Source organism: Leuciscus leuciscus (genome assembly GCF_965113295.1).
Source record: "Leuciscus leuciscus genome assembly, chromosome: 15".
Lineage (NCBI taxonomy): Eukaryota > Metazoa > Chordata > Actinopteri > Cypriniformes > Leuciscidae > Leuciscus > Leuciscus leuciscus.
In genome coordinates this window covers 25,613,844-25,641,354 of record NC_138739.1, presented here as the reverse complement: position 1 = coordinate 25,641,354, position 27,511 = coordinate 25,613,844, and the positions used below count along the sequence as shown (strand labels likewise).

Sequence of the window (27,511 nt, the reverse complement as noted above, 5' to 3'; positions counted from 1 at the left end):
AGTCCCATTTAAATATACCCCATATTGTATTAGGTTTTGATGGGTATTGTGAGACCATCTGATATGGAAATATTTTAAAGAAATGCTGTAATATATAATAATTATTATTATTTCTCTGCTTTTTTGTATAAACATCAATAAATATAATGGATGAAAGTGAAACTGCAACAATATGCCATTATACAATTTCCAGTGTCGGAAGTAAACAAAATCAATTTATATATTTACACTTCAGTATTACTAGTACACAAGGATAATGCACCATTCAGTAAAACAACAAAGAAACAGTGCCAACATTTCCTTTTCACCCCCTGATTGCTTCTCATATGCCTGACATCAGTAATATCTATGCTTTCATTTTAAATGCAGTAGTAGATGTACTAGAATGATCAACATGGATCATCTTCAATTGTGCTTGAAGTAGTTGTAGCAATGTAGCCCACTGCAGCCTCTTGTTATTCACATTGTTACAGTAGAGGCTTCCTCTCCGCTTCATCCGGATCACCAGAGGGCGCTCTCACCAGAATATTGAGTATTACTATTCAGACTACAATTCCCATAGGCCCTCATACCTGGGACTGATTACACACACACACCTGGGCTGCGTTCCAGTCCAAAATTGTCATGGCCTTCACTCGCTAACTTCCCTCCGTCTCGTTCACTCGGATGTACGTCATTGCGAGTGCTCACTACTGGCGGAAACTGCAATGGGCTGAATTGGAACGTCCTAAGCCCTTGATCACTTGGAATCAGCTGTGGAGTTGATTTATTATTTACATTTTTTTTCCTTTTAAGAATTTGTTTAATGCAGCATCCAAATGTTTATAGGTGTGTTTGGGTTGTTTTAAATTAAAAATATATATTATTAATATATCATAGAGTTGTCTGTTGTGGTGGTGATTAGATGAGATATGTGGTGATGTCACAATCGTACTGCATTGTGGGACATATAGGTGCCTGAAGTGTACATTTGAAGCAGACTCGCTCCCTCGGTCAAAATCGAGAGAACGAGGGTCTGTCCATATAAACTTCCCTCGTCCACTTCACGAAGTGGAACGCACTTCAAAATGGCGGCAGGGATTCCCCCAAGGGGAAGTGCTTAGGGAAGTTCGCAAGTGCGTGTCTAAAAGTGGACTGGAACGCAGCCCTGCAGTTCATCACTCAAACACTATTTCAACACTCCATACACACACCACTGTTGCGAAGTCTTGATTTGCATCATATGCTCATCACAGATTTTATTTTTGATATTTGTCATTGATGTTTCTCTTTAAGTTGACCAGATGCTTCAAATATGCAGTCAAAACCGAAAGTAAAACCAACCCACGATGTTGTACTACAACTGTACTACAACTTGAAAACATGTTATATTTCATTTGCATATTGCAAAACATATCTTTCAGCACTTACAAGGACTACTATGCAGTTTTTAATCGTTGAATACAAGTGTGTTTGATCAAGGTTAGAGCTAACCTCTGCAGAACAGTGGCCCTACAGGACCGGATTTGAGGAACCCTGTTCAATGAAATAGAAGACCATTTTAAAACTTTAATTACTTTTCCTAAAAATTGCCAATATTATAACAGCTAAAGATTACATTATCTATATAACAGGTTGAATGTAAGTTGTATGGTTTAAATCTATTAACTGCAAAAACCAGTAACAAAAAACTAAATGGAAAAGAAGGCATGTTTGATGAATATCAGTACTGTTATTCCATCTTATCAGTGTATGGTTGTTTGCTTGTTTTTGTTTTTTTAGCTTTCAGCTTTAGCTCAACTGTCAGTCCTGTGTGTTTCCGTCATGGCTGCCGTCATTTATAACGACTGTAAGAGCAGAACTTTGGAGCAACTGAATAAACATGATGAACCAACACGACAAACATCTCTCAGCAGTTCGGAAGAGGAAGTCCATCAGCACCCGTCTGCCTAAATACAACATGTCAAACAACTGTTTAAGGTTATAAATATTCATAAAAAGACAGATTTAAACTTTCGCCAAGGTACAACTTTCATTTCTGTTTAGATGTACGTTGTCTTGTTTCTTTGTAATAACAGGATGTGTGGTTTACGGCACTATATAGAGCAAGCTTTTCTCATGCGTGCCTATAGGGCTACACACGCAATGCAAGATGCTAATGCAAATACATGCCACCTTTGAAAGATAATAAAACATTATGGATGTTAAGTTTCTATGCTCTTGATAGTTTCTATGTTCTTGAAAGAATTAAATAGAAAATGCTGAAGTTCAAATAGAGTTGTCTAACTTTTGTTTCGATTAACCATTAGCATCTCTGTTGTTGGATGTACAGTTTTCATAGTTTTTGCATACAGTGGATATAAGTCAACGCATTCCTGTTAAAACAGCTGCTTTTGAGATGTAAAAAAATGAAACAAAGATAATTATATCAGAACTTTTGCAGGTTTAATGTAGAAATTAGAACCTATGCAATGCCAGTGTAAACCACAGTGACGCATTACAAAGAAAAAAATATTGGAAGGAATAACTAACTGCATAAATGTGCACACCCCTGAACTAATATTTATTTGAAGCACCCTTTGATTTTATTACAGCACTCAGTCTGTTTGGATACGAGTCTATCAGTTTGGCACATCTTGACTTGGGAATATTTTCCCACTCAACACTCAGGGAAGGTTTAACTAAACAAAACTGTATTGTGAAACCTTTCAGTAATCAGAATAGTGAATTTAATCATAAAAGAAAGGGCTAACTGAGCAAAACACTACTGTGAAAGATTTCACAAATCAGAATAGTTAAGTTAAGGACACAAGGAAGAAGTTTAGACTGTCACATTTCTTCTCTCTGTCTGTGTGAACGACGGTTATCATTCTATAACAGGATGTGTGGTTTTTCTGCACCTTAGGTACAGTGCCAGCTTGTCTCATCTGCAAGCTTTTCTGAAGTGCTGTAGTCTATTTCAACTAGATGAAGGTTAGAGATGCAGCCGTCATTTATTTTTATTCCATATACTTCCCTTTATCCCCATATCTCCTTTCTTTTGTTAATAAATCTCTAAAACTTGTTCTTTTAACATGTGGATTTCAGTGGTGCTTTTATTTAAAAAATAATAATGAATATATTGTGCATGGGGCAACATTTTTGCAAAATATGATGTTGCTTCTTGCACGTTTTGCTTCAGTTTAAAAGTGAATTGTCCAGTGAGTGCCACTAAAACGTGCATTCAGTCAAATTTAACTCAAGGTTGTTTAACTGAACAGAAAACTAAACCAAACAAGTGCGAAATGTAGCGTCAGTAAAATCAGTAATGTAGACTACGATGTAGGCATGAAATGTAATGTAATGTGGCTCCAGTGTAAGTGTAACAAAGGAAAAACCAACAAAATAAACAAACATAAAAATGAGGAGCCCTGAAGAGTAGTAGAATGGCTCCTTTTAAAGGGCATCATCTAGTTAAGGGGCGTCACATCAGAATGATCATTAATGATCATCACAGTAGTAACAAAGAATGCTATTTTATAAAATTATATGATTAATATCATATTTTTAAATATGATGGTTTCATTATAAATTGTATTATAAGTTTAATTATAAGTAAGTATCTCTAAGGTGGACACCCATCTTGATATATGATATTTACCATCTGAATCTAACCATGTCATGAAAAATGGAAAACTAAATCTATTTATTATGATGTTAATTATTAACAATAATAACAATAATTCTTGGGGTCGTATGCCCCTAATACCATACTTTGACATATTCTTCTGTTATTGAAAAACTGATGCTTTAATTAGCTTAAACAAAACTGAAAGACCTTTGTCTCAAAACATATTAAATCATTTCAGTGAATCTCATTTGCTACTTAATCTACAGCATTTAAAAAAAACATCAAATATGAATCAAGTTAGCGCAAAATCAACTTTGCACTGCATGCTGGCCGTGATTGCGTCAAGGATCAGCTGAATTTCCACGTGCATCTTGAAAAGATGTTTTGGTTGAGTTCAAACCATTGAAATAGTATACTTCTAGTACATTAAAATTAGTACTGCATAAAGTATACTTAAAAATACACTTGAACATTACTTAAATATAATTAATTAAATTAACTTAAAGTATACTTTTTTGTAAGGGTAAGAGAATGTCTCCATTTAAAGGTTTTTAACGTCACATGATGATATTGTGAAGCAGTAATATTTTATTTATTATTTCCTTGTTATATTAACACTTGTGGGAATTGTAACGGTTAGCCAAAGTCAGAGCACTGAGTAGTGTAACATCTAAATGAAGTCTGAGCATTGAGCATTGAAACCTATGCCACTAAGATTATTCAATAACCTCTGCTCTTTTTTATTATTATAACTTTGTCTCATTTTTTATTTTATTTTTTGACATATGGAGACAAAATCAATGTTGGAGGCCCCCCAATTTTTTTTTTTTTTTTTTTTTTCTGATATGTCCATATTAATCAAACTTTAACTAAAGTAATCTCTTATTTGTTTGAGGATGCAACTTTTTTTTTTGTGTGTGATTTATTTCCTGGACACCACCATTTTTCCCTCCTATTGAACCAATAGATATTGCAGTGCACTATACACTCACATCAACTGCTAGTGGAAGTGAAAAAGACAAATATGGAAGTGAAATAATGACAAATGTTTTAGAAACAAAAAAGCTTGTTGAATTGCACTACTTGAAAAAAAATATGCATTGCATTAACCCTTCACACACGTTTTCATTAATACAAATTCAATAATCCGTATTCACCATTCAGATTTAACTTCCAAAATATTAATTCTGTTTAAAAATACAACCTAAAATATTCGACATTCGGGCATTTCTGTTGAAACTGTCATTATTTATAGTCACAAAAAATTGCCATTTTTTTTCAAATTCGTTATAGCTTTGGTGTCAACTCTACTATTCTTTAATACTGAGAAAGATTTTTAGAACTATATCTTTATCATTATCTTTATCGTTATCGTCCTTGGTGTGAACGGGCCTTTACAGTCATAACCCGAGAAGTTTCATGGTCCCCAGAATATTTTGTTGTATGAATATCTGAACATGTATATTTTTGTTTCTGCTTCTTTTTTTGCCTATTCTTCGATCAGGAGATTCAGTACTCTTTTGCATCTATACATTCATATTTACTTTTATATATTCACAATTTACTTCGAAGACAATTCGAATTTACGTGTATATATTCAGGCTTATAATATATTCACTATTTATATGTAATTATTACCTGTTTGGCCCCTGTATATCAATGGCAAGCAGTAACTGGAAATGCTGGTGGTGTGTCATGTCAAGAAATGTGCCAGGTGACCAAGCATACCTGAGGGTATACAGAAGAAAGTGGAATGAGCCCATGAGAGTGGGACCCTACAACAATAGTGAGAGCAACTCCAGCAACAGTTCAAGGGGAAGGAGGAAGTACCTTATACCATCGAAACCACTGCACGAGAGTTCCCAGAGTAAGGACAGAAAAAGAAGGAAGGAGACTTAAAGCATACGATATGGGAGAATCTGATGAGAAGAGACCAGGGAAACAGGTGCAGAAGGAAGAAAGCTCAGAAAGAGATGCACAAGGACCTGAGCAAAGCAGAGAGGAAGTCGTGCATTAAGAAAATGGTAAACCCATACCTTATTGTTTTATTAAAAGTCCTAAATAGGTATTTCATAGTTTTCCCATATATTCTTAGACACTTGGTTGTAACTAATTGCATAATTAAATGTTTGATCGATATCCAAAACTTTGATCAGAAATGCAGGTTGATGACATAGCAATATGAAGACAAATATCAAATAATTGCTCATGCAGGTCTGATTCTTGGCCTTGATTCCATTTCCTCTCTCATTCTTTCCCTAATAATTTTATGTCTTCATTCATTCAAAAACCAAGGAAAAATGTTGAAAGAGCTCCAGGAGAGAGAACCCACTAGCTTTAGTGGGGCAAGTGTAGTTTTTTTTTTTTGTTTTCTCTTTCCTGTTTAAAGTTGTTGCACAGCGACCCTCAAATGCTGACACCTCATCGAAACAGACAAGACGAGCCGAAATAAGAGTAAGTCATTACCTATAATCTGACTAAACCAATACCACAAACAGTTTTTTTTTATTGAAGCCATTGTGACATCGTTCACAATGCAGACTAAAAAATGCAGAAAGATACATAATTTGACTTTAATTTACATTTTTTAAAAATCTTGCAACTAGGTCAAAGAAATGTTCATTTTATTATTATAGAAAAAAGTTTTGTAAGGTTTACCCTAAATAATAATTTTAAGAGCAAATAGGTTTGCAAATGGAGTATTTGTAGCCAGAACTATTTGTTTCTTCTAAATGAAATAACCAGCACAATTACAAGGGAATTAATGGTTACAATTGTACCATTAGAAGTACCCTGAGGTTAAGCTATAGTTTAAGGGGTTAACACAAATTTAAAGGCATACGTTTCACCTAATTCTTATGGTAGTTTTCTATTTAAAAATGAAAATGAATTTAATTTGATTACTGGTGCAAATAAAATGATATTCTTCCATTATTTATAGTTCAGTTATTCTATGTGCTTATAATAGTAGGCTATTCTGTTTATTCCAGGGCATCCTGTGGACCGGATCACATTCCATAGAGTAGAAGGAACAGGAGCAACCAAAAGGATCACCCAAGATACTTATTGTACTGTGTATAAACCTCAGAAAATGGCAATTATGAAAAAAAAAACCAAAATTACTATCCAGAGCGCTGCAGTGAGCTTTTTGTTACTAGGTTTTCAGGTGTTTATGGGCGTAAAGTTTGCATGCCCATGTCGTTTTTTGTGGAACCAAGTTATAGCACTCCTCATCGTAATTGTCCCTGCTTTCTTTGCTGGGCTAATGATGCATCTATTTTTAAGATTTCAAAAACAAAATAACAGTGGATGGTCTGAAGGACAAGACACAGGAAGATCTAAGAGTGGAAAAAAACTTCATTGTATGATTCGCTTAATTCCATCACTACTGTGGCTCTGTATATTTTTCATTGATGGTGATTATGTTGCATGTGGACTGACAAACTGGAATGGACACTACACCTGTGATACAGATGTTCATCCCAATTGTGTGAGCTGGTGCAAACCTGAATCAAACCAAGGAACAAATAATACTGGAAAATATATCTCCACACAAGAGAAAATCAATATATCAAAGGTAAATACCAAGTATTTTTACCCCACTCTATTCCTAAGTTTTGTCAGGGAAGGACAAATGAAACATAAATAGATCAACAGACCTAATAATATTCCAACTGAAATAATAAGAAAACTGTAACACAGGACCTTAAAATCACTAATTGTACACATTTCCCCATTTTGGGTAATTTACCATTTCACAAAGATGAAAACAAAAATATAGGGAATCAAAATAGAGCGGCAATCATCGGGGTCCAAGCATAAATGGCCCATGTGGATGATAGTTTGGATTTGATGAAGAAAGTTAGAAATACATGCTGGTTTCAAAAGGGACAGGAAATCCAAAGGAAATCACTTATTTCAGCCTTCAAAAATTATTTTAATAATTCAATATCTGTCTGTGGCCAGAGATGTTGGGATAGACTCCAGGGCCCGTATTCATAAAGATTCTAAGAATCCTCTAAGAAAACTCTTAATTTAGCTTAAAAACTTTTACGTAGGAGTCTTAGCTTAAAAGCGGTTCGGGACCGATCTGAGAGCAACTCTGAGTAAGGAAAAGACAAAAACCTTCATCTTAGTAAGGAGGCGGGGTTGACCCCGTTGCTATGTATGACACAATCTTTTGAAGACTGTGATTGGTTGGTTGTCCAAGAAGAAAAAAAAAAAAGTGATTTTAAGAATAGGGTCTATTCTAAGCCTTCACTTTGAAATTACATGCGTAATTTTTCCTATTTGACCGTTCTCACACATACACACACATTATATATGTGTATATAAATCCTTTTTATTTTATTTACCATGCTGTTAATTTCCTATAAGGTATTTGATTGGCTTAGAATGATAAAACTTGTTCCACTCTTTCCAATTACACTGATTGCTGGCATGTCTATTTAAGTGGTGGTTTGAATGTTGGTTTTAATGTATCAAACATGGAATTTTCCCAGTTGCCAAATATCGTAATGTAGTGATTACTTTCATTTTTGGCGCTATGGCATATGTGCTGTATCGGAGATATTAGCGTCTCTAATAAGATCAGTCACAAACATGATCCCTGCACGATCTAATCTGCGTCTTATTAACTCACTGTTATACATTGTCTGCAACACATTTCTTCTCCCTCTTCGTCTTTCTGCCATTTTCTCCTCTGCTAAAGAAACTCTTAAGCCTCTTAAAAGTCCTCGTCCGTGCTTCTAACAATTTTGACCTTAAGACCTCTTTTAAGGGTTAAGGCTCTTTCTGAATTACTTTTTTCTTTACTAGGATTTTTTCTTTAATTTTAAGAGTAAACGCCCACATTTCTAAGATTTTTCTTAGAATTTTGTCACTAGGAGCTACTCTTTGCATTAAGATTCTTTATGAATACGGGCCCAGGGGCCGTATTCACAAAGCATTTCATCTTACCACTAGGAGTACTCCTAAATTGCACTAAAAGATTTTAGCTAGGAGTTTTCTCTTAAAAGTTATTCACAACACCTTTCAGACCTACTCTTAGTAAAGAAAAATGAAAACTCCTAAATTAAGAGTGAGTCTTCGTTGCTATGGATGACGTCATTTCTCATGCACGAGCTTGACTGAAGTGACCACCTTGATTGGCTGATGATTGTAACGCGGGAATGATTCCAAACACCTCCCCTACGATGATGAGTGACAGGTGACAGGTCTGAGAATGCGTGCGCTACACAAGTAGTGCGAAGGACGGAAGATGATGAATAACTGAATAAATAGCCTAAATGAATAAAGAGTAAGACAAAACAAATATATAGTAGCCTAATGAAACATATGGATTGATGCAATATCTTTGCAACATTATTGAATTAATCTGTCACTATATGCCTCTGCCTACGTTTGCAAAGAGAAGAACATTTTAATTTGATTCACAATGAAACGTTACAATTAGTTTACATGCAATGAGTAGCCTAGTTTTGGTTGTTGTTGGTGGCGTTATTGCATCCAATGCAAAATTGTTCCCTCGCGATTGGAAGCTCCTGTAGCCGCCGCATACGTGAAATGCCACAAAAAGCGGTTTGTGAATAGGTCTTAGTGAGTTAGGAGTCCTCTCGACTTCTTTTAAGCTGTCCCAGGCTTAGGTGCTACATTTAGGGCTAAAATGCTTCGTGAATTACTCTTAGTCAAAAAAATGTGGAGTCCTAAAGTTACGAGTGACACGCCCATTATTTTTAGGAGTTGCTCCTAAATTCGCCAGTTAGGAGCTACTTTTAGCCTTGAAATTCTTTGTGAATACGGCCCCAGGGCCCGTATTCATAAAGATTCTAAGAATCCTCTAAGAAAACTCTTAATTTAGCTTAAAAACTTTTACGTAGGAGTCTTAGCTTAAAAGCGATTCGGGACAGATCTGAGAGCAACTCTGAGTAAGGAAAAGCCAAAAACTTTCATCTTAGTAAGGAGGCGGGGTTGACCCCGTTGCTATGTATGACACAATCTTTTGAAGACTGTGATTGGTTGGTTGTCCAAGAAGAAAAAAAAAAAAAGTGATTTTAAGTATAGGGTAGACTTGTAGTCAAGACCGCCTAAACCGAGACCAAGACACTACCAAGACCAGAGGGTATCGAGACCAAGACAAGACCAAGACCAAGACAGACCAAGTCAAGACCAAGACCAAGTCGAGACCAAGACCGAGACCAAGTCGAGACCGGAGGGGAAAAAAAACAGACTAGTGTTGAAGCTAAGCAACTTGTATGAATTCAAGAACAGCAGCATACTAGGGTTCAGCCGCAGTTTACATTCAATACATATTAGACGGTATTACTTCAACTACACAGGCAGAACAATACAGAGACAGACCATGTCATGTGTGTGACTGTGAGCTCACTGTAAATGTTTTTTGCAGACTGGGTGAGATCAACTATGTGTAGCAATTGCATGACGGCTGTTACTGCACTATTAGAGGATTGAGACTCCCTTAACTTTTGTGTACTGTTGAGGACTGACATGACTGGTACTGATGGTTCATCTGACAAAACATCAAACACCTCCAACAGCATCTTGTTCCTCCAACAACTGTCTAAAGAATGAGAAATATGTAACCAATTGAAATTGTACTTAATGTGTAGATGAAATCGTAACATCAAATTAAAGATACACAATTGTAAACTTGGATTAGGCCTAATGTTTAGTCAACACAACGGAGATATGCATATGATATTTAAAAGACTATTTATTTAGTCTAACACCATCTTAAATACAATACTGTAATTAAACAACACACACACACACACACACACACACACACACAGATATCAAAGTCACAAATTCATCTAAGCAAATGCCTGCCTATCTCTGCCGATTTCGGAGTCTCCAAATGAATCCATTCTGCAACTTTTAAATACATAATTCAATTTTAAAAAACGAAATTATAGGCTTAAGTGCAGGATCCGAAAGTTGATCGTTTTGTCGCTATGGTTACACACACACACACACACACACACACACACACAGTTGGCGGTGCGCTTAAAGTCATCTGTCAGTTGTGAAGTTACCCAAAATCTCCTGAATGAAGTTAAAACCCATCATGTCACTGATATGTGTTTTTTTAAATCAAGTGATCAAAGTGCCCGTTGCCGCGGCGATCAGTGGCGCGGATAAAGTGTTTTCTGGTGTGGCTCGCGCACACGCCGCACTTTCACTCGGACGCGCGCTTCAATCCGTTCCGTTGCGGATAATATTGTTGCATTATCGAACGTTGTGTCGTCGTGGATATTGTAGTATTGTATTGCTAAATCCCCCGACCACTATGTCGGTCTGAGACAGCGAGACCTAGACAAGACCGAGAGGTCCGAGACCAAGACAAGACCAAGACCAAAGACCGTCAAGGCCGTGACAAGACCGAGACCACGTAAAAGTGGTCTCGAGACACGTCACTAGTATAGGGTCTATTCTAAGCCTTCACTTTTCCTATTTGACCGTTCTCACACACACATACACATTATATATGTGTATATAAATTTTATTTTATTTACCATGCTGTTCATTTCCTATAAGGTATTTGCTTGGCTTAGAATGATAAAAATTGTTCCACTCTTTCCAATTACACTGATTGCTGGCATGTCTATTTAAGTGGTGGTTTGAATGTTGGTTTTAATGTTGGTTTTAATGTATCAAACATGGAATTTTCCCAGTTGCCAAATATCGTAATGTAGTGATTACTTTCATTTCTGGCGCTATGGCATTTCTGTGCTGTTTCGGAGATATTAGCGTGTCTCTAATAAGATCTGTCACAAACATGATCTCTGCACGATCTAATCGACAGCGTCTTATTAACTCATTAATTCATTGTCTGCAACACATTTCTTCTCCCTCTTCGTCTTTCTGCCATTTTCTCCTCTGCTAAAGAAACTCTTAAGCCTCTTAAAAGTCCTCGTCCGTGCTCCTAACAATTTTGACCTTAAGACCTCTTTTAAGGGTTAAGATGCTTTCTGGATTACTTTTTTCTTTACTAGGAATTTTTCTTTAATTTTAAGAGTAAACGCCCACATTTCTAAGAATTTTCTTAGAATTTTGTCACTAGGAGCTACTCTTTGCATTAAGATTCTTTATGAATACGGGCCCAGATCTTTAAAGAATAGATGGATAGATTGATGGATATAACAAATGAAATGGTCTTCATTTTAAATTGACAGCAATATAATTATTCATGTCTGTTTACTTTTTTGTTTTACTGGATATTTTCAATATCTGCCGCAGGAAGGCCCAAAAAAACCCCACAGGTTTCAAATGGCAACACACCAAAGAACTAAACTAAACTTGGTATGAAAACAAAATGAGGCAATGATCTAGTCACAGGTGAAACTAATCAATAAACTAATCAGAAACCATGTCGACAAACAAGGGTATACTACCGAGGGCATACTGAGGCCCCATCCACTAGAACACTGGTATTTTCAAAACCAACGACTTTTGTTGCAACAGTTTGGCCATTCATCCGCACGCAAACGTATCAGGATACTGAAACCAAACCTTTTTGAAAACTCCTGCCAGGGTGAAGATTTTCAGAAACTCTGGATGCAATGTTGTCGTATAGTTGGTGAAACCGGAGATTTTGCCTTGTGAAGTCAGCGTGCGCGCTGTTATCTCCTTTTTTTGACATCAGATTGTGCGTCGCTATCTCCTTTGTTTACATGAGGCGAGTCTGCAATACTATGCAGGCCATTGCATGTGACACCATGTTGTTAGCCAACCGGAACCGGTAATAACCATTTTTCAGACTTCTGATTGGCCGACATGGCTTTACGGTTAGGGTTATTTGGCTTCCTCTTGACAGCGCTTCATTGCGTTTTTTGTTGTTTTTTTTAAACGGAGGAAAAACTCCTGTGTACGTGTGGACTAGGCCTCAGAAACTATGACAACCAAGTAAACATGAACTTCACACAGGGGAAAGTAGGAACAAAAACAAAGATGAATCTTGACAACAAAATTTACGTGTTATAATAATGTTTTTATAATGTCTAAATATGAATGCAAAATCACTTTACTTTATTAGTAAGAAAAAATACAAAATTATGATTATAACCAGCAGATGGCAACAGAGGACCACTCATTGGCTCACTTTCTTTTTAAAAATGTTGGTTTCCAACAGTAGTCTCCACTAAATCAATGCAATTTTTCCATGTTAACTCCATTAATCAGACTAACACACACACACACACACACACACACACACACACACACACACACACACACACACACACACACACACACACACACACACACACACACACACACACACACACACACACACACACACACACACACACACACACACATATACATGTTTTCAATGTTTTTGGGATATGCCATTGTGAAAATATATTTTAATGGTCTAACAGCATTTCACATATTTCTTTGTGATCTAATAATATCAAACTACATTACCAGTGCACAAAAAAAAAATAAAAAAAAAAAATAATAAAAAAGAAACATTTGTTTGTCAGCCAACGCTATCCTGCGGGTCCCTCTGTTTGACAACAGCAGTACTGCAGCCTTATTCTTTCAGTTGTAATAATTGATAGTTTTAGAATTTACTGTGAGCACTCCGAGCATCAGAAATCCATGAAACCCGGCATGTTTCTTCACAAATGTATCCACATGTACACAGTTTTGTAAAGTTTCTACTTTGTGCACACAATATACTGTATAGACATGTTACTCACAATGGGCCATATCAGATAAAACATTTGATCTGCTAAACGGTTTAATCCCCACGGTCCCTAGATGATGCATGTCAAGTTTCAAGCAAATCGAACAAACGGCCTACGAAGAGTTAGAAAAAGTAGATTTTTCAAATAATCTAAAATATTTAACAAATCATTTGATTGACAGCAGTGGTTCTTGAGGCAACGTCGTTCAGAATGAGGAGATTCAATATATGATATGAATATTGTGTATATGTGTGATACGTTGTGTGATTTATAAGGTCTAAAACATGGCGTGACACTTCATGCCAATTTTCAAGTCAATCGGACTAACGGTTGCGTATTATAGCAGTTTTTATGTTTTTTTTTATGTTATAGCGCCACCAAGTGTCCAATTCCTGCATTAATTTTACTGTGACCTCGGATTGAAGGGATACTTCAGCATTTAGCATTAAGCTTTGGATCAGTAGAAAATCTGTAGTATCGAATTACCGTGCTTCCTACCCTCATATCCCCCTGAGACGAGAGATATGTATTTTTTTGTCTGGAAAAATCCTCAGATGACGCAAAAATCGGCATTTTGCGTCATCTGAGGATTTTTTGGCCAGAGGCTAGAAACTACAGTCAGTAATAGGAGCTAGTTCTGCATGTTTTCAACCCGCCCATAGGGAGTAGGATCTCGCTCACAGAATGTACAAATAGTGTCAGCCATCTTTTTTGGAAGCTAAGCTAACAGGCTCTTGTTCTGTGGAGAAAGCTGAATTTTTTTCCCAGACATGTCCGGCCGTCGAGATCGTCCAAAATGTCCAGGATTCGGCTTTTGCTTTCTGCAGTCGCCATTCATTTTTTACATGCACACCTTTTGTTTCAATCTAACTGAATTCATTCCGACTGGTGAATCTGAATGTAGTTTTTACATGAAACAAGTGATCGGTTGATGTGCTTTTTAGCATTGCTAAGAAAATTCCCGCTCCTCCGTGAGAGATACGAGACCGGTGCGTCTCACAGGTGTCGCTCATCAGTAATCACACCACCTGCCTCGCGCCGTTCTCCCACGGCCCTCAGTCTCGTCCTGCTCGCCACAGCAAACATAATGAATGGTGACTGTAGAACGCAAAAGCCAAATCCCGGACATTTTGGGAGATCTCGAAATCCCAGGCAGACTCGTCACGGAGACTCACCATAAAACGGCGTCTTTTTAAGTTATATCATTAAATTTATAATCCAACGGAAAGGCCTAATGATGAGACTGTTTTATTACATTTAAGTGAAGGTAGAGAATTAAATCTCTGGACTGTGAAAAACGTTTTAAACCAAAAAATGAGACAGAAAACCCTGTAATTTGTCAAGTGAAATCAACTCAAGTCACCGGTTTTCCGTAAAAAGTAGAATTGGGTGTTTTGTCTCTTTTATGCTACTAAATCAACCCAGACAGCACATTCAAATAGTTGGCATTTCAGTCTAAGTGAATTCCACCTGATTTTTTTGTACAATCTGTTGATAGGTAAGAAGCAAATTTCTCCAAAAGAACTTGCAGGGAAAGATTCCTTTCTGTCATTATTATTATTTTGTCATTATTTTTGACAAAAACAATTGTGATCCTAAACCATTAAAGTGTTAGTTCACCCAAAAATTAAAATTCTGTTATTAATTACTCACCCCCATGTCGTTCCAAACCCGTAAGACCTTCGTTCATCTTCGGAACAGAAATGAAGATATTTTTGATGAAATCCGAGAGGTTTCTGAACCACCCATTGGCAGCACCGTCATTACAACCTTCAAGGCCCAGAAAGGTAGTTGAGACAGTTAAAATAGTCAATGTGACTACAATGGTTCAACCTTAATGTTATGATGCAACGAGAATACTTTTTGTGTGCAAAACTTCCAAAATTAACAACTTTATTCAACAATCCCTTCTCTTCCATGTCAGTCTGCTACTCTGATCATGTAGTAAACACAGTGCAGCATCTCTGGGTTCTACGTCAGAACGCCAGCTCATTATTGGCCGACGCTGTTCACGTGAGAACCACGACACATGCATGTGATGCTGAAACAGGAGCTATGAATGAGCCGGCGTTCTGACGTAGATTTTAGCAATGTCTTTACTACCATTCTGGGCCTTGAAAGTTGCAATGACGTTACTGTCATGGGTGGTTCAGAAACCAAAAATATCTTAATTTGTGTTCTGAAGATGAACGAAGGTCTTACGGGTTTGGAACAACATAAGGATGAGTAATTATTGACAGAAATTTCATTTTTGGGGGAACTAAAGGCCATTGCACACTGAGTCCGAAATTTTCGTATGCGTTTTTTCGTGTTCGTCAGCCTTAAAATTCGTCACGCACAGAAACCTTGCACACTGAGTCCGATGCGTATTTATTAAACCTTTGCGGGAAAAAACGCAAAAAATACAAAATGGATTCGTCAAGCAGTGAGGATGATTTTGTTTTTGTTGCCCTCTTTCTTCTTAAAAAGAGAAAAAGAAAGAGGAAATATTGCGTCCATCCAATCCTGAGATTGCGCCGAGAGGAAGGAGATTCACCTCCTTATCAAGGAGTTGCGAAATTATCCCAAACGATTCAAAATTTACCTCAGAATGTCAGTGGAACAGTTTGATGCTTTGCTAGCGATACTGGAGCCAAAAAGAAGACCACCAATTTCCGTGAACCAATCGATCCTGAACAGAGACTGGCAGTCTAAGGTATGGGCGCGCGCGCGCCCACACACACACACACACACACACATAGCCTACACGCACACGCACGCACACGCACACACACACACGGCCGGCGGAAGCGCTGGGCAGACAGAACAGATATATACAGGTTATATTTTATACCCAAATAACACATGATTAATTGGCTGCTCAATCCATTGTGGATTTTGTCGTTCGCTTGTACGGTGGCTCTGAATTGTCCAAAAAACCTCTCCAAATACTGGCTGTGGATGCGAAAAACGCAGAAAATCGAACCCGATCCGAATTTTTTTATTACGGACGAAAGTTTCGTAGACAGTGTGCAAGCGTGATTGACATAACGTGAGGTCGAATTTTTTTTTTAACGTGCGAACATTTCGGATGCGAATTTCGGACTCAGTGTGCAATGGCCTTAACCCTTCAACATACATATAACTTATAGCATAGTATAGTTTTTAGTTAATTTATTGACTTCAATGATCATGACATTCAATGTATTTTTATTTGTATTTTATAAAGTTAATAGGTTATGCCCTGGCCTTGGTCTCCTGCTGCATCCTCTGCATCATAATGTGTATGAGTAAAGGCAACAACAGAAGTGGAACTTCAGTGTCAAGACAACAAAGATCAGAGGGGGTCGCAGAAACTGAGATCACTGCTCTGCAAGTTCCACAAAGTGTATGAAATTATCACCTCGTGTTCATATGTTCTGTTAATGCTCTCTTCTGCAGTCTGAGATTAATTTCTGATTTGTGAGAGTGAGTTTTCATTTCTGTTTCAATGTGTTTAATCTTTAACTGATCATCTAATCGTCTATGACTAATATAGATTATCAAGTGCTTTTCATGTAACTTTTAGTACATAGTATTGTTTTCCTTTGTTTATCTGTATATTACATACAACTTTGTATAAAGTTGTATAAAGTTGTATAAAGGTGCGGTTTAGGGTGGAGTATAAGATCCAAGCACTTGAATAAGGTCCAAGCACTTGAATAAGGTCCGGTTCGTGTTCAAGGCCATCAATGGTCTGGCCCCGGTCAACCTCGCCGATTTAGTAATGGTCTACCAACCACCCAGAACTCTCCGCTCCTCTGAACACACCTCTCTGATCATTCCCAAATTCAAATATAAAAAGTTTGGAGGCCGGTCATTTGCCGTCCAGGGCCCTAATCTGTGGAACGCTTTACAAACACTCCTACGAAGCATCACCGTGTCATTTAAGTTCCAGTCTTCTCTGTGTTCATTGTTCTGGTCACGTTTCCGTATAGCGGTTGGTTTATTTTATGCATCTTGTTTGTATTGCCCTCTGAGTGGATTATTAAAGATGTTATTCTTCATCATGTGTTCTTGTGCTCTTGCTAAAGGTGCTTCAAATATCCTGTCGGATACTCAAGGAACTTCAAAATGTATTTTAAATGCCTCAAAGATATTTCACCTATAGTAGGGTTACTGGTGGAACCATTGACAGTCTTGGCGGTTCTTGCTGGAACTTATGGGAACCTTTAAGCACTTTTTATTCAGTTCATAGGTTCTGTAGTCACCTTTTTTAATACCATGAAACCTCAAAGTGCATTGGGAGAAATTAGAGGGACTCAAAATTGTGAGATCTGTAAACATTTAAATGGTTCCTGGAAGAGCCAGCATCTGGAGGAACCCAGAAGTTCTGTGAGGCCACAGTACAGCCTTGAACATTTATTAATTCCTACTTAGGGATGCACCAATACCACTTTTTCCAGAACAAGTCCAATAACGATACCTGTATTTTCACTGCATTTGTAATTTTTAAATGTAATAGGTAGAGAAACCAAAAGAATATGAATCGTTTTAATTGGCTTAATTTGGTCAGCAAATATAAATTTCCTTCAGTTATTTTCATGCTTAAAGGGATGGTTCGGAGTAAAATCAACCTAGGGATTGGAAAACCAAAAGGACCTTTGCAGTAGGGCAGTAGGGGGCCCAACCTGATGTTCTTTCATAGGGCCCAAAATTTCTTGCGGCACCCCCATGCCCAACACGTCTGTGTTTGACGGCTAAAGTTTCTCAATCAATGAGAAATCAATGGAGTAAGCATCAATATGTGACGAGTTGGGAGTGAGAACGGGTTGGTTGTTGCCATCCACTGTGCTGCATGTGCTCGACGGACGTTTTTGACCGTTGCACTCGTGTCTTTTTAGAATGCTGTGTCAAGTTAAAAGAAGTTCAACTTCGAAAACAGGTGCCTCGAAACCTTGAAGCATTTATTCCATTCTATTACCCTGCATCTTATGTTTAAAAAAAAAAAAAAAAAAAAAAACATTCTGTGTGAACGGCCCTAACAATTTCTTTTGTTAGCTATTATTAGTGATTAATGAGCTTATAAAAAGTATTGTTATATGCGTGTCTCTTTTCTTTATTGCAGTAAGAGATACAAATAGATATGCCATTAATCAAAACAACTAGCATTTCTACTGTTTTTACCCAAAACAAGTTACAGTTCACAGCACATACAGTGACCAATATTGTTAGCACAATTTAGTTTTTATTATTATTATTATTATTTAAAATGTGGGTGTGGGTGGTTACCATCATGGTGACGAGTGGAGGATGAGCTTAGTTTGAGAACAGACATGTCAAATGTTCTATATTGCCTTACTCATGCAATTAGCACGTTAACATTTACTGAATTAGCTATAGTTATTATTAAAGAATTATATACTGAATCAGTTACCTCAACATTTTTAAGTGAATAAATTCAAAGAGCTCACAGATTTTTATTTTGGACTCATACATTTTAATTGCTCTTAAATTGAAAGTTAAATGATTGAATTAGCTTACTCAAATATTTCTCATATTGCAATTTAAAATGTATGAGTATACAATAATATATATATATATAAACCTGCTAGTTCTGCTTATTTATTCTTGAAATTTCATAACTGATTATCTCAAATATGTTTTGCCAACTTATTCGGGATTACAGTGTACTACAGGCGGCGATGTTGTGTTAAAATGCTGCCTGTGAGCTAAACAGAGGATGTATAAACAATTGACTCCCATTCATTCATTGCTTCATCCAATCCGTTGCTCATCTACTTGGCATCCATTTTGTTGGCATTTATTTTGTTAAAGTCCATTTGTGTAGTAGTTTGTAGTTTCTGTTTGATTATTGATTCAATTTCTTAGTAGTTTAGTCATTTTCCTTATAGTGAGTGATATTTTATTTACTCTTGTATATCTTTTTGTTAATACATTCATTTTTATTGCAAACTGTCATTCTTGTGTTGAAAATCAGAGGCTTTACAAGCTCGCCAGAATCTCACGAAATTGATCAGATGATGATCTTCCTATAATTTATATAATTCTGTAATGCTTTATAATATCTGCATTCTATGAATCATTAGTTAAGCATTAGTAAATAGTTAATTCATTTATAAAGCATTAATAGACATTAATAAGCAGTTTCCTAAATACAGCAAACGCTTTATTCTTGATCTATAAGCATATCTATAATGTGCTCAGTAATGTGCTCATACTTTATTAATGATCAGTTTATCATTTCTAAATTATGTATTACATTATTTACAAACCAGTAATTTTGGAGTTGTCAGTTTTCATAAGATAATTTAGAAAGTGTAAGTAAATGATTAATAAACTATTTAAATGAACATTTATACATCTTATTATTTAGACATATAGTGATAGTTACTCTGTGTGTTGATAAATGCTTTATTTAACATGTATTCCTAATTCATGGTAAATTTATTTGTAAAACATGTAGAAGTTGTCATTTAACTTTTTTTTTTTGTTTTTTTTTTGAGCTCAGCTAAAATGAATGCCCTATTGTTTGCCCTGTGTCTTTGTCGAGTATTGTTTGTTAGCTCCGGCTCCAGTATCTTGTTCTCTAATTCTGTGTTTGTGTTCCTGCTTTAGTTCAGAGTTTTCATTTTTTGTCATGGTTTTGTTTTGTGTTTTATTGTGTTCTTGTTGTAAAAAAAATTGCGTTTGGGTTCTCACCTCAACTTGCCTCCACTGGACTTCAATCATTACACTGACACTCTCACACTCACCTTGACGTGTTACTAAAAACTCAATATTAAAATGAATACTAAATATTAATATTTAAGACCATAAATCACAGTACTATTACATTTACATATTTGGCAGACGCTTTTATCCAAAGCAACTTACAATGCATTTCAAGGCAGGGACGGACTGACAATCTGTGCATTCTGGAAAAGTCCAGAACGGCCGTCCAACCGAAGGCCGTCGGCAAAAAAAAAGAAAAAAAAAAAGAAAAAAAATCTAATAAAGCAATACAGCCAACAGCAGGGGCACTAATATGATCACTTATATGCTACGTGTAAAAAACAACAACTGAGGAAGAAGAGTCGGCCTATAGCCACTGACAGAAAGTTAGTTCTCTTACGAGAGGTCTCTCGTGCTTGCGTAAGAAATCTTACGCTAGGGGAAAACCTCTTTTCCTCGAGATATTGAAGCCAAAAATTATCCTTAATTTTGCAATAATGTAAAACGCATTGCAGCAGCATGCAGACATGGGCGAGACAGCTCGCGCGCCCATTGGCTGCTCTGCGGCAACTGCACCAGCCTATCGATAGAGGCTCCTCATGACGTCAGAACCAATGAGGGCGCTTCGCGCCCATTACGTCATGTCCCGCCGAAATCGGGTGGGGCCAGGGCTATAAATACGGCCCAGAGAGGCTGGTTTGGTCAGTTTTTCATCTCTTCAGCGGACTTCGCATCGCTGGATCCCGAGAGGAAGCCACGCCGTCTGAGTCAAGCACCCAGCGGGATTAGTGCATCTGAAGCAGCTGGTCGACATCTCGCCGCCTTCAGTCGCCGTTTCTGCTGACGCTATCCTTTTATTGCTGTGTGTGTGTTCGCCGCTGCGACACGCACATTCTCTCCTTCTAAAAGAGCACGAAGCGTCTTTTTCAAGATGCCTCGTTCTTCCTGCGGCTCTTGCCGAGCTCCACTCAGCGACGGGGACCACCACGTCATCTGTGTTTCCTGCCTGGGTGAGGATCACGCAGCTATCGCGCTCGCCGAGGGCGGCTGCCCTCACTGCGAATTAATGCCTATGGTGACTCTGCGGACTCGCCGAGCATTCTTCCTCGAAGCTGCGCCCGCGTAAAAAGCGCCGCGCTCAGCGGGTCCCTGAACCTCCTCCATCCCGCGAAAGCTCGCCGGTGCGCCCGCTAGCTTCGCCGCCTGCTTCACCCGAGTCTCTCACCGCCGGTCAGCGGCCGCTGTCTGCCGCCGCGTCCGCCATTGAGGACTATGAGGAAGCTGTACGAGTGGAGGACGACAGTTGCTCTATCCTAGCGTCGGGCAGTGAGGACTGGTCGAGCTCCGCGGACCTCGCACCATCTTCTCACCGGCCCTCTGGGAAAAGAGCCAGCATCGAGGCGGAGCTGATGCGTCTGCTCGAGCAGGCCGTCGAGAGCCTCGGCCTTGAGTGGTCGACACCCCAGCAGCCTGCACTCAACCGCCTGGACGGCTGTTTTCTACAAAGGGAACGTGCTTCACATCCTTCAAGACCAGATCCCTTCCTTCCTGAGCTTCACGAAGAGGTAGCTAAGTCTTGGAGCGCCCCCTTTTCAGCCAGAGTGCGTGCTCCCGTGTCCGCAGCATTCTCCGTAGTCGACGGTGCTAAGGACAAAGGGTACCACTCTCTTCCTCCCGTCGAGGAAGCGGTAGCCGCCCATCTTTGCCCGCCCTCTGCTGGATGGCGTGCTAAGACGGCGCTGCCATCTAAAGCCTGCCGTACTACCTCAGCCCTGCACGGTCGCGCTTACACCGCCGCCGGGCAGGCTGTCTCGGCGCTTCATTCAATGGCCATACTCCAGATCTTCCAAGCCAACCTTCTCCGCAAAATGGATGAGGAAGGACCGGAAGCTGTGAATCTCACGGATTTGAGGAGTGCGACGGATCTCGCCCTTCGCGCCACTAAATCCGCCGCGCAGGCCATGGGGCGGAACATGGCTTCTCTCACCGTGGCTGAGAGACACCTCTGGTTAACGCTCTCGACGCCCCCGTCTCCCCCGCTGGCCTCTTCGGATCTTCGGTCAAGGATTTTGCAGACAGATTCGCAGAGGTTCAAAAGACATCGCAGGCCATGAAACATTTCCTGCCCAAGCGCTCAAGCTCCGCAGCAGGTCGCTCAAAACAGCCGTCTGCTCGCAGCTCTCAGCCGCAACCCTCAGCTGCCGCCGCCCCACAGCGCCGACAGACCAAGGATCAGAGACCGCGCTCTCGCTCCGCCGGCCGCCGCCCCCCGCCGCGTGGGCCACGGCCGAGGATTGAGGTAAAGCCCGAGGCCTCTAAGTCTTCCTAACCAGCCTACGGAAGCGACGGTGTTCAAGTCCCGCTGCGGCCGGACTTCCACCAAAAATTTTCGCTCGCTCAGTTCCAGTAATTGCGACTGTTCCAGTGTATTTCGCAGTAAACAAGTCGGCAGTACAGCCCGCTTGCCTGCACACAAACGCCGTTTTTACGGCGACCCAGATAAATCCCAAAAAGAGTGTATTTTCTGGTATTCCGGCCACGGCCGATGGTGTTATGAGTGTAGTAAACATGCCCACTGCCCAGTGCCCATTCCTACACACAGACACGGCCCGCCACACACGGCCCGCACAAATAAAACCGACTCATGTCGGTTGTGCACCAAATGTAGTGATTGTGCCCACGCCCCAGTGCCCGCAAACACTACATGCTACATGTCTCACGGTTTCTGTAAAAACGAAACCAACGCACATACAGTCTGCACAAACAGACGGTGTTCTCAGCGTTATGCATGGGCCCGTTGTCCCGCGCCCTCATTCGCTCACAGACATATTAAACCCCACGGGGCTCACCACGCTCGCTCTCCCTCAGCACACGGCTGCAGGAGAACTGAGCGCGGGCAGACTGCTCGCTGTGATCAGCGCGCCCCCAGTCTCGCACGCTGCAAACGCGGCGCTCATGTTACAGCACACTGTTGCTCTCCGCTCGCCACTAGATCGCGGCCAGAGCCCAGATATCATTCTACCCCTAGCCACTCACGCGAAAGCGTGGGCAGAGCTCCCCGGGGTATCAGAGTGGGTGCTGAACATTATAGAAAGAGGCTATTCGCTACAGTTCGATCGACGCCCGCAACGCAAAGCGGCGCGAATCGAAACTACGGTGAAAAAGGAAGTAGCACACCTACTTCGAGCCGAAATAGCGAAGCTACTGAGCAAAGGGGCTATAGAACCCTTATCACAAGCTCAGAGCGAAGGGGGCATGTACAGCAGATATTTTCTGGTACCCAAGAAAGACAGGGGTCTCAGACCCATTCTAGATCTAAGACGGCTAAACAAAGCACTTCTGAAACGACGGTTCAGAATGCTCACGACCAAGAAAATCCTCTCGCAAATTTGCCAAGGGGACTGGTTCATGTCGATAGATCTGAAAGACGCTTATTTTCAAATACAAATAGCGTCACGTCACAGGCGATTTTTGAGATTCGCCTTCGAGGGTCAGGCATATCAGTACACAGTCCTGCCATTTGGCCTATCCCTGGCACCTCGCGTATTCACGATGTGCATGGATGCAGCGCTCGCACCCCTCAGGCTGCGAGGCATACGAGTGCTGAATTATCTGGACGATTGGCTGGTTCTAGCTCGATCACAGTCAGAGCTCATAGAACACAGGACCGTATTACTCGATCACCTCGAGAATTTGGGTCTCACAGTCAATTGGGCGAAGAGTACGCTGTCTCCCAGTCAGAAAATATCTTTTCTGGGCACAGATTTGGACTCGCTGTCTATGACAGCACAGCTGTCGCTGCAGCGCAGACTAAGTATTCAGCGCATGACAGAGATTTTTCGCCACAATGCTTTGGTCCCGCTCAAAAAGTTTCAGAGGATGCTGGGTCTCATGGCTTCAGCATCCTCAGTGCTTCAGCTGGGTCTGCTTCGCATGCGCCCGCTGCAGTACTGGTTGAAAGCGCGCGTGCCGCGCAGAGCTTGGACCTCCGGTCTCGCGCTCCTCAAGGTCGATCAGAAATGCGTTGCAGCTCTGAAACCTTGGACAGTGACCGACTGGTACCGGTTAGGTGTAAGCCTGGGGACTTCCTCGAGTGTGAAGGTGGTGTCTACGGACGCCTCAACCTCGGGATGGGGAGCGCTGCTCGAGGGCAGACCGTTATTCGGCCAGTGGTCGGAACGGGAGAAGCTTCTGCATATAAACTGCCTGGAAATGATGGCAGTCGACAACGCGCTGAGGCGCTTTTGTCCCCAGATAAAAAGACACCACGTCTTGGTCCGTTCGGACAACATGTCAGTGGTGGCTTATATAAATCACCAAGGAGGTATCAGATCCAGAATCCTTCACAGGCTGACGGAACGCCTCCTGATCTGGGCTCAGCACAATCTGCGCTCGCTCAGGGCAGCGCATGTGCCCGGCCTTCTGAATGTGGGGCCAGACAGACTGTCCAGAAACAATCTTCCAGCAGGAGAATGGTCTTTGCACCCACAGACAGTCAAACTGCTGTGGAATACATTTGGCAGAGCGGAAATAGACCTATTTGCGTCTCAAGAGAACGCATTTCTCCAAGAGCAGAATTTCTCCAAGAACAGGGACGCGCTGGCTCACGTCTGGCCCCGCTGCCCGCTCTATGCGTTTCCCCCTGTCACGCTCCTACCCCAGGTGTTGCCCAGTGCTGCACGTCGCCCCATTCTGGACAAACCAAGCCTGGTTTCCAGTCCTGATGCAGCTGACGAGTACCACCCCGTGGCCGATACCGGTGAGGAGGGATCTCCTCGCGCAGGCGAACGGCTCGATCTTGCATCCTTACCCGGAGCGTTGGTCCCTACACGTGTGGGCCATCAACGGGTACCCGTTAACCTCCCAGCGGGAGTGTTAAACACGATCACACAGGCTAGAGCTCCATCTACGAGGCGGCTCTATGCCTCAAAATGGTCTGTGTTCACTAGCTGGTGTGCAGCGAGTGGTACTCCGCCCTCACGCTGTGGGGTGACGGAGATCCTCTCTTTTTTACAAGAGCTTCTGGATAAGGGCAGAACCCCATCCACGCTCAAAGTTTATGTGGCGTCCATAGCAGCGTTCGCTGAACCACCGCTCGGCCAGTCATTAGGAAGGAACGATCTGGTCATTCGCTTCCTTAGAGGAGCTAAGAGGCTGAACCCTCCCAGACCCCCCTCAGTTCCCGTTTGGGACCTTTCCACGGTTCTGGAAGCCATGAAAGGTGCCCCATTCGAGCCAATACAGTCAATAGACCTGAAACTCTTGTCTTTCAAAACAGTGTTTCTTCTGGCTCTCGCTTCAGTGAAGCGCATAGGGGATCTGCAAGCGCTCTCAGTGAGCGCGACGTGTATGGAGTTTGGGCCTAATGACTCGAGAGTCATACTCAAACCAAAGCACGGATATGTTCCTAAATCCCTCAATACACCGTTTAGGGCACAGGTTATCTCCCTGTCGGCCCTGCCGGTATCTGAAGAGGAAGGGGACGCAGGCTTCCTTTGCCCGGTCAGGGCGTTAAGGGCATATGTGTCTCGCTCATCTGTTTTCAGACAGACGGAACAGCTCTTTGTTTTGTTCAGCGGACGTTCTAAGGGACTAGCTGCGTCAAAACAGAGTCTATCCAGATGGATAGTGGATGCTATTGCGCTAGCTTACACATCCAGGGGCCTGCAATGCCCGATAGGTGTCAAAGTGCACTCCACAAGAGGCATGGCCTCGTCGTGGGCTTGGTCCAGTGGGATTGCCTTGCAAGATATCTGTATGGCGGCAGGCTGGGCCTCCCCATCTACATTTATAAGGTTTTATAACCTCGAGGTTCCCGCTTTACAAGCTAAGTTGCTCTCGGTTTAATTTTTCAGTATTGCCCGCCCGATGCTATCGGCTCAGGATGCTGAAACTGCTAGAGCGTCGATCACTGATCGTCTGTATACTTCTGTGGGCAGTGCGTAAGTCCCCCTTATTTATCAGTCCAGGCCGAGTTCGCCCTGGCTGTGTGGAACACTTGATATAATATGCTCTTATCAGAGCTTTATATTACAGGAATGATGCTATTCTAGCCCCTCTTCCCGGATTCTCTGTGAGTCCCTTGTGATTAGGCACTGTATGAGCCCTGGGCACCTGCCCTTGGGACTTTAGTGTTATGTCTCAAGCACGCAAGGCATTTTACATTGTGTTCCCCTAGCGTAAGATTTCTTACGCAAGTACGAGAGACCTCTCGTAAGAGAACGTACTCGGTTACTAACGTAACCTCGGTTCTCTCTAGAAGAGGGAATGAGTACTTGCGTATCTTGCCGTGCATGCGTCATGTTCTGATTCGCTTCAGCGATGAAAAACTGACCAAACCAGCCTCTCTGGGCCGTATTTATAGCCCTGGCCCCACCCGATTTCGGCGGGACATGACGTAATGGGCGCGAAGCGCCCTCATTGGTTCTGACGTCATGAGGAGCCTCTATCGATAGGCTGGTGCAGTTGCCGCAGAGCAGCCAATGGGCGCGCGAGCTGTTTCGCCCATGTCTGCATGCTGCTGCAATGCGTTTTACATTATTGCAAAATTAAGGATAATTTTTGGCTTCAATATCTCGAGGAAAAGAGGTTTTCCCCTAGCGTAAGATTTCTTACGCAAGTACGAGAGACCTCTCGTAAGAGAACGTACTCGGTTACTAACGTAACCTCGGTTCTCTCTAGAAGAGGGAACGAGTACTTGCGTATCTTGCCGTGCATGCGTCATGTTCTGATTCGCTTCAGCGATGAAAAACTGACCAAACCAGCCTCTCTGGGCCGTATTTATAGCCCTGGCCCCACCCGATTTCGGCGGGACATGACGTAATGGGCGCGAAGCGCCCTCATTGGTTCTGACGTCATGAGGAGCCTCTATCGATAGGCTGGTGCAGTTGCCGCAGAGCAGCCAATGGGCGCGCGAGCTGTTTCGCCCATGTCTGCATGCTGCTGCAATGCGTTTTACATTATTGCAAAATTAAGGATAATTTTTGGCTTCAATATCTCGAGGAAAAGAGGTTTTCCCCTAGCGTAATATTTCTTACGCAAGTACTCGTTCCCTCTTCTAGAGAGAACCGAGGTTACGTTAGTAACCGAGTACGTTTTATAAGGCTGCACTTTTAAATTTGCTTACATTATATTTGAATAGCAGTGGTCTCCAACGTGGTGCCGGTGAGTTGCCCGCTAAACACATTCTATAAATAGCCCCAACTTGCCGTCGGGGTTCCAGGCTTCGAATAAATGGTATAATTTTGCGACCTTTTCAACTAACGTTTCAATTTGAATTTTTGCCTCTACAAAATTACCCAACTCTCTTTGATTATCTGTCATTTGCATTGCGTATGAGAAACATCAAATGGCAAACGCTCAAAAAGCGGAACAAAACTTGTTTGATCTGAGCAGCGCAGAGCATTATCAGATCGTGGACAAAGCAGCTGTGCGGGCTGATCTCGCTATTATACAGAGCTGTGCGATCCACTGAGTGAGAAGCATTTCAATTCAGCGCAGAATTCTCCATCTCTAT

The 27,511-nt window shown here is 41.1% G+C and overlaps 1 protein-coding gene and 1 long non-coding RNA gene across 2 annotated transcripts; both read left to right on the top strand.

Moving 5' to 3' along the window:
- Positions 1–5,456: 5,456 nt before the first annotated feature.
- Positions 5,457–18,791, top strand: LOC309475466. The gene is made up of 3 exons (XR_014197658.1): positions 5,457–6,043; positions 6,580–7,166; positions 16,511–18,791. It is a non-coding gene; the product is annotated as an uncharacterized lncRNA (long non-coding RNA).
- Positions 18,792–21,061: 2,270 nt separating this feature from the next.
- Positions 21,062–23,637, top strand: LOC309474928 (uncharacterized protein; the record flags this gene model as incomplete). The annotated part of the gene is made up of 3 exons (XM_082137546.1): positions 21,062–21,070; positions 21,126–21,986; positions 22,103–23,637. 3 exons carry the CDS (start codon positions 21,062–21,064, stop codon positions 22,322–22,324), a joined length of 1,092 nt encoding a protein of 363 aa, XP_081993672.1. The 3' UTR covers positions 22,325–23,637.
- Between the last annotated feature and the right edge of the window lie 3,874 nt (positions 23,638–27,511).